The sequence below is a fragment of the Phaethon lepturus genome, unplaced genomic scaffold, assembly GCF_000687285.1.
Source record: "Phaethon lepturus isolate BGI_N335 unplaced genomic scaffold, ASM68728v1 scaffold41012, whole genome shotgun sequence".
In the NCBI taxonomy this organism is placed as follows: Eukaryota; Metazoa; Chordata; class Aves; order Phaethontiformes; family Phaethontidae; genus Phaethon; species Phaethon lepturus.
The window spans coordinates 1-11576 of record NW_010526255.1 but is presented as its reverse complement, the minus strand read 5'-3'; the positions used below and the strand labels follow the sequence as shown (position 1 = coordinate 11576).

Below are 11576 nucleotides of genomic sequence, written 5' to 3'. Positions count from 1 at the left end.
TTTTTCTCTTCTCGTTTCCCGGCTCAGGGGTGCGCCGAGGTTTTTAAGCTGACTCACAGCCCCAAGTAGGTCAGTGTCTGCTCAGCCGGAGCCTGTTTCTGTCAGTGGCTTTTCCTATCCATAACCCATCTGGGAGGCTCCTGCAGAGTTTTTCGGCTGCCAAGGCGCTGGTTGTTGCTCTGGGAGGAGGGCTTGGGGGACAGGGGCTGGCATTTAAACTGGGTTTGATGGATGGCAGACTGTATTGGTAACGTAAACAAAAAACAAAACCAAAACTATGCCCTGCATATAAATTTCGGACCTAAATTCTGAAAGTGTCTCCTTGAACTAGGGCTTGAGCTTTAGCTTCACAGCGTCTCCAGGAAGTCTTGACAGAGGCCTTTTGCATCACTCCAATTTTAAGACCTGGTCTTAACGAGAGAGAATAAATTGGAGTTAACTGCCAGACTTGGAAACCCTGATGCTATCTTGGGAATGAGTATGTCAAACCACGTAGCTAGCAGCTCCTGAGTTCCCCAAGTTGCAGGGTGGGTGCTGCACCTTCCACGAAAGCTTTGCTCCACCAGTGGGGGAGTGCATGCCCTGCCCATGCTGGCTGGACCCGGCTCTGCCACTGGCAGCGTGTGCCAGTCGGGCAACTCAAGTAGGAGTGGGATTTTACCTGGGGTTTGTGGAGCCAACACACTTGGTTTTGTGTGGAGCCACAAACTCCCTGGGCATCCAAAAAATATCTGTGTGCAGAATATGTAAAAAGTGAATACAGTGTTTCCTCTTATGAGGCAACACAGGGATGTTCATCTGAGTATTTATGTGCAGTCATTTTTGAGTGACAGCCATGTCTGAAATAGGAATATTCCACTGTTTTCTGTAATAAAAAGACTAAAACAAAATGCTATGGAGAGAATGTATGAAGTGCCCCTTTTCTGAGGGAACCTACTGTTAAACTGTGCTGCTGCCTGCTTGCCTTTAGTCTCCAGCATGTATGTGATAACATGATTTTTTGTGATAACACTCCCCATCTGCAAACCCTTTCCTCTTGGCGGTTCGAGGTATGCTAACAAACTGTGCCAGAAAGCTGGAGTGTATGATTCAAAGGCTGCTGGTGTTCTGCTCTCCCCAATCCTCTCTGCTTCAGGCGTGAAATCAGGCGGGACGCATTGCAAAACTGAGTGAAAATGAAGTAATTGGGCATTAATTTTGGAGCAGACCTGAGATCCTGAAACGATCTGTGTTAGTACTGGGCCAGGGCAGGGACTGCGTATCGCTCGGGGAGCTTTTCTGAGCAGAACTGTGTCCGAGAGCGTCCTTCTCGTAAGGGCAGCGCTGGGCGTGCGTGAGAGCGCTTCTGGTCTGCTCGCCAAATAGGCAGGCTGGAAAGGTGCAGCTTAGCTGCAGATGGGAATTTAGAATGAGTTTCATACTTTGTGGATGTTTTCTCATTCCTTTGTTTAAACTACATGTTAGAAAACATTTCCTTATGTGGTGTAGCTTGTTTGTTTGTTTGTTTTGAAAGAATTGTGAACTAAACATGCAAAGAGACTTTGGGATCATGGCCAGGGTTAGACATGGTTCATAGGAAGAAAGCATTTTAAGTATGTGAATAATTCCTTTGACTTGAAGTTAAGGTTGTGTTTTCTTTTGGTGTTTTGGTTGTTTTTTTCCCCAGTTAGCATCTAGCATGCAAACAAACATGCGGTATATATAGCTCTTGTGACTGATAGCATCCAAAAGTGCTTTATGTCAGGGAGCAGCTAAACAGCAGTGTTTTGTTTTTTTTCTTCCTATCAAGGAATAGTAAGGGGAGTTTTTTGTTTCGTTCTGTTTTGTTTGAAAGGACTCTTCTGCTCCAGAGGAACACTTGGCAGGTATGGATGCTTTTCTCAAGACTATGTGCCTTAACTGTCAAATACCCTGTGCATGCCCACACTGTTGTGCCTTGGGGTTTTCTTTGCAATACTGTGTTTAATTTTACTACCATCTCCTCTCCTTACCTCTCTTCCTTCATAAGCAAGTGAGATGGTGGAGGTAGGAGGGGAAGAAGTTCTGGGCAGGACAGTTGTACCAGAGGGGCCTTACAGTTCGCGCTGCCCCGGGGCTGGGTTTGCGGCAGCCACGTGTCCCAGGCAGAGCTTAGATCGCGGGTTCGCAGCCTTGTTGGCCCCGTCAGTCTGTGGAGCTGCAGGGGGGCTGCAGCCGGTCTGTGGGGCCTCTTCTCTCTAAAGCAGGCTTTTATCAGGGGTGGGCAGGACTGACCTGCTTTGGGAGCGTGGGGCAGGTTGATTACGAGCGTGGTGAACCCCTCCCTTTGGCACTGGTGGAGGTGACCAAGCACCGAGCGTCGGGAGCCTGAGGGAGAGAGTCGGTGGTGCAAAATGAAACAGCGGCTGAGCCAGCACAGTTCAGACCAATGCAGTCACCTTCAGTGGTGTGCGAGGGCCTTGGGCATTGAGACGCCTGATTTCTGACGTGCAGAGACTGACACCTCTTTCCCCACACGTATATGGACCCAGGCCTGAATTGCAGGGCCCCAGCAATGGAAGACCTTGTCCTTTTTGTTCCCCTTTTTTTTTATGGCAGAGCCTCATAGGGCTTGGTTGTTTCTTTAAGAACTGTGTATCTGTGAATTGAACAGTGAGCCCAGGTGATTTGCATCTGGAATCAGATTTGCTTCTTGGATCTGATTAAACATTTAACCAAAAGCAAATAGAGAAGCACTGATGTTGTATCAAGGTAGCCCATGAGCAAGGAACCTGCCCGCAGTGCGTGCCTGGTACCTGGCCAGGCAGGGAGCCTTGCCCTCCATGCAGAGAGCCTGTCTTCTCTCCGTGCACTGCGCAGGATGTGATTTCCCCAAGTAATGAACCAGATACTTCTGTTGTAACAGTGTGTGTATCTGTATTTCTCCTCCCCCACACCCTTTTTGTCTTTTGGCTGTAACGTGGCCTTTTGTGCTTTTTTTGCAAAGTCACTGTCCCAGGCTGACCTTTGTCCAGCTGTTCCCTCTCCGTTCTGCTTTCCTGCCCCTTGCAATCTTCTCTCCAGTCGCGGTACAGCGCTTTCCCTGCATGACCACATCTCTGGGAGTCCCTCTTCGGTGCAGCTGTAGGGCACAAGGTGACACAGCCAGGCTCTAAGGCTTTGTCCCGTGGTGGCCTCTCTCCTCGTCCTCTGAAGGGGGCAGGTTGGGCTGTCTGTACCCTTCCTTCTCTGGGGCCATGTGCTGGGGGACCTGCCGTGCCCTGTCCCGCTTTTTCGCCTCCCTGGGCTAACCTAAAGTTTGACTGTTTTGGGGTCCCCAGGTCCAGCGCAGCTGCGAGCTGTCTTCCTGCACACAGAGCACGAGCGGAGGAAGTCGAAGACGGTCACACAAGCCGACATGAAGGTGGAATTACTCCCTGCCCTCACAGACAACTACATGTACCTCCTCATTGATGAGGAAACGAAGGAGGCTGCGATAGTTGATCCTGTGCAGCCCCAGAAGGTAATGCTGTCTGCTGCCCTTGTGAGCAGGGTGCTCACCGCTGTGGGTCCGGGAGATCCTTCCAGGTTGCCACACCCACGAGAGAATGAGTCACACGCTGACTCAGGCGTGGGGGAAAGGCGAGAAATACTGGCCACGCACAGGTACGGACAGGGCTTCACAGGCAGTCTGCTTCTGGTCTCAGGCAGCTTGACCCTGACTTCAAGGGTTATTGACCTGATTTGGGGTTTTGCCCTTAGTTTGATGTAGTACAGAAAAGAGGAAACAAGGTGGAGGGCTTAGTCACGCCTAGCTGGATCAGAGACCTCGTCTCCTGACCTGTAACTGCGGCTGGGAGAGGGACGAGCTCTCTGCAGCATTGCTGGTGTGTCTCAGGCCTTGCAGCAGCTGTGTCCAGGTTACACCAGGCACCAGGTGTGCTGTTAAGTCATTTCATGTGAGTTGTAATGCTCTTGCTGTGTCCTGTGCCTGCAGGTTTTGGATGCAGTCAAAAAGCACGGCGTGAAGCTAACCACTGTCTTGACCACACATCATCACTGGTAACTATCTGCTGTAGTGGGATCCCTCTTGCCTCTGCATAAACAGAAGCAGTCAAAAATTGTTGCTTTTCTGGATGAAGTTGATCTTCTCTAAGCAGGAGCTTAAATGTGAAGAGAAGAATCAGAGCTCAGGAAGTGTTCCCTTGGGCTTGCTATGACCAGATGCATTGTCTGCACTGCGAGCTCTGTGTGTCAGTGCCTCTAACCTTTAAAATACTGACTCCTTCCAGGTGGCCAGTGAAATAAATGTGTGTGAAGGTAGCCGTGGAGTGCGGGAGGGAGCACATTCACCCTGAGGTGCTAGGACACGCCTCTAAAGTGTGCTACTCAGCACTTGTGGGAGCATTACCTGTGTTGCAGATTAACTCTGCTGGGGATGTGAAGATGAATGTTTTGCTTTAGCAGTTTTGGCAGTGCTGAGTCTGAGTAAACCTCTCTCATGGGTCATAGTGGAGCCACCTCTGTGGCTGGAGAGCCAGCCCTCATCTGGCAGGACTAGCACCACAAGTGAACGCTGAGCTGTTGGGACATCTGTGTGCCTGCTCCACGGAGTCTTCTGGGACACCGAATTACACATATCCTGGTTATCCCAATCTCCTCCTGCTCTAGTTACTGGAGAGTTGAGCGTAAGCCCCTAAGGCTGGTGTTTCCCAACTAGGTGTGAACTTGTGGGGCATTGTTCCCCCCTCTCACTGCCCTAGTTACTGGAGAAATTATCTCCACTCGTGTTGATATGGCATACACTTTGATATGAGGACAATGTTAGATACTGGGAGAATAGTTGATCAGAAATGATGACCTGAAGGTTACCATTGCAATACGAGTTACGATAAATTTGTCTTCATCCCTGCCCAAATCCATTTTTCTGACCTTCCAGGGACCATGCTGGAGGAAATGAGAAGCTCGTAAAGATGGAGGCAGGGTTGCGTGTGTATGGGGGAGACAGCAGAGTCGGAGCACTGACACAGAAAGTGTCTCACCTTACGTCACTCAAGGTAAAGGGAGTGAGCTGCAGGACTCAGCTGGGGCACCTCCTCCAGCTTTAGAGCTGGACCGATGTGGTCTAACTTGAGTTGATATTGTGGTCGCAGCTCTTTTACCTTTTAACACCTCTTGGATGTAGCTGGTAGTTTAAGTTCAGCTTTTGCCCTTTTCAGCCCTGTGACCCATAACCCCTCTGTCTTGTTTTGGCTGGTGATGCTCCATTGATGAGAACATTGGCACAGCTCAGACACCTGCATTGTCCGGGGCGTGCTGGGTGTCCCTGTGCTCCTTGACAGCTTCCTTAGCCAGGGTGGTCAGAACCGATCTGAGAAAGGACAGGGCTTGTGCTCTGCTTAGAGCCTAGTTAGCACCGAACAAATGCCAAGTGGTCCTCGCTGAACAAAGGCTGGAATACAGGGTGAAGGGAAAGTGGGCCAGCAGTGCTAGCTGCCTGCATTGCTTTTCCAGAGCTAAAGCAGCAAATCTTGTTGGAACCTGGCTGTTTGTTTACAGACGAGCTGGCAGATGACATGAACTGCTGTGAAATGTGCAGGCTGGCATGAATGTCACTGCTAGTCTTGTGGTGCACCTCTGGGGGGGCAGGCAGCAGCTAAGGGAGCACAGAAATACCTGTGAAGGTGTGCAAATCAGGGCTGTGGGGGAAACATCCCCTGGCCTCATGAATGTGTTTAATCCTTCCCTTCTCGTGAGTGTCATCCACTTCTTCCCTTCAGCTTCATTTTTGTTTGGAGCTTTTTACACTTGATTAACTTTGTTTAGGATTTTGTGTTGCTCTGGATCTGTTTGCTCTTGCTGCCAACCAGACGCTGAGTCACTCTGCATGTAAATGAAAGAATCTGGCAGTTCTCTTTGTCACGACACCTGCTAGGAGAAAACAGCTCCGTTCTAAGTCTCTGCCATAAAACTCTCTAGCTCGACTCTCCCAGGAGCAGAGCTGATGTTTACTGGCCAGCTATGTGAGAATTTGCCTGTAGGACTACTAGGCCATTGTAATAGTTGCAATTCTTTTCTAACCATACAAATGCTAGCAAACAGTAGCTTAAGCTCTAGTCTTCTGCCTTCTTCTCAGGTGGGATCTCTTAATGTGAAATGCCTCTGTACGCCGTGTCACACTTCTGGACACATCTGTTATTATGTGACTAAGCCAAATAGCTCCGAGCCACCTGCTGTTTTTACAGGTGAGGAGTTGGGAGGTTACCTTGCTGGCAGTCTGTGTTGCAAAGACATAAGCTACCCCTCTGCCTGTGTGCTCCTGACTCAGGATGTGCGTTCATCCCTTGCTGCCAGCGCAGCTGGTTAGCATCCGCATCTTGCCCCCTTACTAGGTGCTACTGAGTAGTAACGGTAGACGAAACTGGGTTTGTAAGCCATTGCTCGACACCCTGCAAGCAACATCAAGAGCGAGCCCTGGATGAGTCCTATATCTAGCATTTTCTTCCTTGAAACAAGAGCTGTTGGTTTACTGTCTCAGGCCAAACTGCGGCTGGTTCCAAAACCTGTTGCTTTTCCATATGTCTGTACTCATGTCTGTAACAAAACTGAGAGGAGAAAATAGGGGAGTAAGAGAGGGATGGTGCTTCATCTCTGGTACCCAGGTTCTGGATCCTGTTTCGGAGAGTAGGGCTCCCCATTCCCTGAGACTGCGCCCAGTATCCCCACACTGCCACGTCATCCCTTTCCTGATGGGCGTTCTCCAGAGCTTGCACCAGCCACTGCATGGAAGAAGTCACGGCTTAAGCATGATTTTAGGGAGCAGTGGGGAGAAAATGCAGAGGTGCCTCATCTTTGTTCAGCTTCGTAGCAAAGAGAGCAAGTGTTTCTTGTCTGCTTTAGAAAGGACAAGGAGGGGACAGCAGGCTGCCCACAGGTAGGGAGGTGCTGGCATGGTTTGCCTGGCGAGGCTGTGGGGTTTCCTGCATTAGAAGTTGCGTTTGCTGCGTGGGTTTATGTAGCACTGAGCCCGTGTGGGGCAGCAGTGTAGCCTGGCTCTGCCCGTGCCTTCTGCTGAGCTGCAGCGAGGACAGCGATGGCAGGACTGAGCCCTCGGGGACTGTGTGCTCATGCTTTGGTGTGAGGAGCCTTGTCTGGTCCTGACGCTGTGTCACACTTCCTTGCAGGTGACACGCTGTTTGTGGCTGGTTGTGGGAAATTCTTCGAGGGAACCCCGGAGGAGATGTACAGAGCGCTGATTGAGATTTTGGGCAGCTTGGACCCCAAAACGGTACGAACCTCTCCTTTTGTGCTAGTTAAGTTAACCAGCCAGAAACTACTACAGACATCAAAGAAACTGTCTTCCTAATAATGCTGTTGCTCAAAGAGAGAATTTCTCCTGTGTTGAAGGAATGAATGCTTACATCAGGCATTGTCTTTGCTGAATAGCTGGAGTCCTCTGGGAAGGAAATACCTACCCCAAATATGTTTGTGCTTTGTGGGGAAATTATTGCTTATTAAAATGAAGGCTAGCAAGCTGGGATGCCTGGGGTCTTTCATAAAGCTTGCCGTTAAATTGGCAGATAGTACTGGCTGATAACTCCTGGCACTTCTTCTGTGGAGAATGTTGTGTGTCCTGGAGGGTTGACTCTTTTGTTCCTGCTGTACCGTAATGTTGATGATGGTACCTGGCACTCCACATTTGTATCTTCAGAGTCACCCAGTGTCACTCTTCCTTTCTGTTCCTAGAGAGTTTACTGCGGTCATGAATACACGATCAACAATCTCAAGTTTGCTCGACACGTTGAACCCAATAATGTCACTATCCAGGAAAAGCTTGCTTGGGCCAAGGTAAGATGGTTCATCCTTTCCCTAGACTTGGTGCTTTCATGGAAGCAGAGGGTCTCTGAGGAGGTAGAGGAGAGAAGACAATGTTGGGGAGAAAGAGAGGCTGAGGGAAGTGAGTTAAAAAACAGGAGCCGCAGTATGTTGTGCATCCAGGGGAGCGATGTCTTGGGGAACAGGGTTTGCGTGTAGCCCAGAGAAGATGGTTTGCTGTCTGATGGTGAAGTGACCATGCCTGGAAACTTCCTGGTATAATTACAGGCTGATGTCCACGTCTGTCTGGGAGGGTCAGCTTTGTCCCAAGTCTCTCTGTGTCCCCCTGTGCTTGTCTGCCCAGCTGGGTGCATGGCCCTGGGAAGGGCCTGGCCTGGGGAGCGGCTCAGGCAGTCAGCTGCAGTGCTAACCCTGCATGGTTAATATACAGGACATTTCTTGTTCACCAAAAACATTCCTCATTAAGCAGAAATCTCTCCCTTGTTACAGGCAAAGTATGACAGTGGTGAGCCGACCATACCCTCCACCATCGCAGAAGAGTTTACATACAACCCCTTCATGCGAGTGAGGTACGGAGGAAATGTGGGTGTAGGAATGGTCCTTGTGTTTGGAGGGGGATGTGGGAAGGAGGAGGTCTCCAAAAAAAGAGCTGTAAGTGGGAATTGCTCTCCTGCCTCACATACTCCTATTCTGATGCCCTCAAGACCCTCCTTAAAATATACTCGCTGCCCTGGCAGAAGCTTGCTGCAGTGAAATTTGGAAGGGTTGTGGTGAGCATCTCTGCCAGTGCTGAAGTCCCTGACTCAGGAGACAGAACAAGGCTCGTTGTGTAATTGCGTTCCTTCATCAAGCAGAGTTTGGCAGATGGGTGCAGCACAAGATGCTGTTCAAGGCATAAGAGTGTTTGCAATTTCCTCTTGCCGATGAGTGTTTAAACCAAGGGAGCTGATAAGCCTGTGCCAAAGCCCTGAGTCTTTGATCTTTAAGTGCAACGTTTCCCCCTGATGCAGGCGAAACGTGATAGTAGTGACTTCATATATGAGATTTTATCTTGCAGTCTTTGCATTTGCTGTCCCTGGTGTTCCCTCCTGGCAGGGAGAAGACAGTTCAGCAGCACGCTGGGGAGACTGACCCCATCCGAACAATGGGGGCCATCAGAAAAGAGAAGGATAACTTCCGAGTCCCGAAGGACTGAGCACTCTGCCTGGATCACTTTAATGTCAGTTTAAGTGTAATTTAGACTATTCAGATGTTTTAGGAGTTGAACCTTCTGTTGTTGTTGAGACAGTCATATTTAGGTTTTAATTAAGGAGAAAAAAAAAAGCACTTTGCCCTTGTTGAGATGTTCTACAGCATATTTATATTATGATGAAGAATATTTATCCTTCTTTTGCTGGATCACAAACTGTCACATGTGTTACATGCAGATAATTTTACAAGTGTTGGTACGTGGCTCAGAGTCGGGTGGGGAAGGGTCAAACCTTGAGGTCTAGGAAAAAGCTTCTGTTATTTTTGCAGGAGCCTGATGTGAATGCGGACAGTGGGACTGGGGCCTGAGATTCTTAATTTGAAAGAGACAAAATGCAGTAACTACATTGCCAGCTGAAGATTTGAACTTTTCTTCCGTGCTGCTCCTTAAACACTTCTGGGTCTGTCGCTTCTGGCTCCACTAAGACCAGTTCTCAGTGACAGACCTGCTCTGCCACTGCCAGTTCAGGGCTTAGTTTGTGAAGCAGGCAGGGTGGCCTGGCTCTGGGAATGGCCCACGGGCACTGTCCAGCTTTTCTCTTCTCTCTGACCTTCCTTGTCGTGGACTGCAGTAACTTTTCCAGGCAGCACGCTGGCTTAGAGATCGCACTCTTGCTTCTTACACCCTTTCACTCTTAACTTAAGCCTGTTTGCATGTACCTGCTTGCTGCTCTTAAGTGTGATCTATATGTTACTCGTATTAGTACCACACAAACGAAGAAGGAATTTGTCCGAGAAGAAACCAGTTACCTAGTGACTAATGGCGTGTCTGAGAGCTGAGCAGCGATGAGACTCCTCCAGCAGAAGCCTTGCTGCCAGAACAGCTGCCTTGTACCTTGCTGTGAGTAACGCGGCGAACGAGCATTTCTTAGCCGGGCGCTGTTCCCCAGCGAGAGCAACTGTTCTGGGGAGCGCTGGCAGCTCCCGTGCTGGGCCTGGGAGAGTCCAGCCTACGGGCCTGGCCTACAGGAGATGCTGCGTGCCGCTGGGGCCGCAAGGTGCTGTTCTAAATGGTGAGGGTGTCCAGATGGCCAGACTAAACGGGGCTCGGATCTCAGACCCCCTGAGAAACCACCTTAGCGTGGCACGTGGCTTTTTCTTGGTTGGCCCATGGGGTTTGAAAGCCATCTCTGCTCCTGGACTAGTGCTGTATGGCCCCGGTCGGCAGCCAGCTTGGAAACTGCAGGGAGGCAACTTCCCCTCGGGCTGTTTTCCTGATGGGGAATAGCGTGTCAAAGTGGATGAATGGGATAAACTTTGGGGGAAGATAAACCCAGATTTTCAGTGAGTGGGTGTCCCACCCCCCCCTGCACTTCCCGTCCTCTGGCTCGGTGTCTTTAAACGAGAGAGATGTGAGTGAAGGGCGGTCGGACCCAGCCTTGCGGGCTCGGCATCTGCATCTTTAATGCATCTTCCTCCTAATTATATTTTGCTCCTTGTTTCTTGGTCTCGGCTGCATACTGCAGATTTCCTCAAGTACAAGAGATTTTCAAATTTTGCAGCTGAAACTAAAAAAAAGATTTAAAGGATTTGGGTTCCAGTTTCTCCCCCTCTCCCCAGCACATGTTGGTAAGTAATGCCATGATGGAGTCCGCAACCGCCCGGGTGTCACTGCTGTAACTTTGGTCTGCTGTTCCAGCCGACACACTGAATGGCAGTGCCGGAGCTGGATTTGGTGTAGCACCATTTCTTTATTGCTTTAAAAAGGTATATTTTATGTAGTTCAGAAAGAAAAGTGGTACCTAAAACTTTACTGCCTCCTTAACTTGAATGCTGTGCTGCTACAACAGAGCATGACTGTACTGATGGCTGTTTGAAAATGAGCAAATAAATAACAGCTGGAAACCGAGCAGCGGCGGGGTGGTCCCGAAGAGGGGGGTTTCTTTCTTTCACAATTTTATTTATTTATTCATTTTTGAACTAGCGATTGAATTCAGACACTTCCAGGTGGTTTTCTACCTCATCCTGAGGGGGAGCGGGTGGCATTTTGGGATCCTCTGGGGCTTTATTCAAGGTCTTGTTACAAGTGTAGTTTTGGTTTGAAAGAAGGGAGCAGGGCCAGCGCTTGCATCCTGCTTGCAGGCGCCGTTCCCTCCTTCACAAGTGGCATTTGGGGGACCACAGTCACCCCTGAACCAGGGCTTGTGACCGGCTGGGAGTGCTGCCGGGGGCACGCTCTGCTCCTGCCTGGCCCCCTCAGCGCCTTTGGTGCTTTGTGGGCTGGATTGGGCCAGAGCATGGCCCCGCAGCTCCAGCTTGGCCCTGCGGGAGGGCAATGCCGGCGTCCAAGCCCCCTCCACACCATCTAAGGGAAAATGTCTTTACGGAGAGAGTGGTCAGGCCTTGGCACAGGCTGCCCAGGGAGGTGGTGGAGTCCCCAGCACTGGAGGTGTTCAAAAAATGTGTGGACGTGGCACGTCGGGACACGGTTTAGTGGGCGTGGGGGTGTTGGGCTGACGGTTGGGCTTGATGATCTTAAAGGTCTTTTCCACCCTTAATGATTCTGTGATCTTGTGTCACTGAGGTTTCCAAGG

The 11576-nt window shown here is 50.0% G+C and overlaps 1 protein-coding gene across 1 annotated transcript; it reads left to right on the top strand.

The window, feature by feature from the left end:
• The first annotated feature begins 24 nt into the window (after positions 1–24).
• On the top strand, positions 25–9309 carry HAGH (hydroxyacylglutathione hydrolase). The gene is made up of 9 exons (XM_010283011.1): positions 25–69; positions 3300–3481; positions 3956–4020; positions 4898–5015; positions 6095–6203; positions 7143–7246; positions 7705–7806; positions 8284–8363; positions 8890–9309. The coding sequence occupies exons 2-9, from the start codon at positions 3377–3379 to the stop codon at positions 8987–8989; spliced, it is 783 nt and encodes a 260-aa protein (XP_010281313.1). The 5' UTR covers positions 25–69; positions 3300–3376; the 3' UTR covers positions 8990–9309.
• The last annotated feature ends 2267 nt before the right edge of the window (positions 9310–11576 follow it).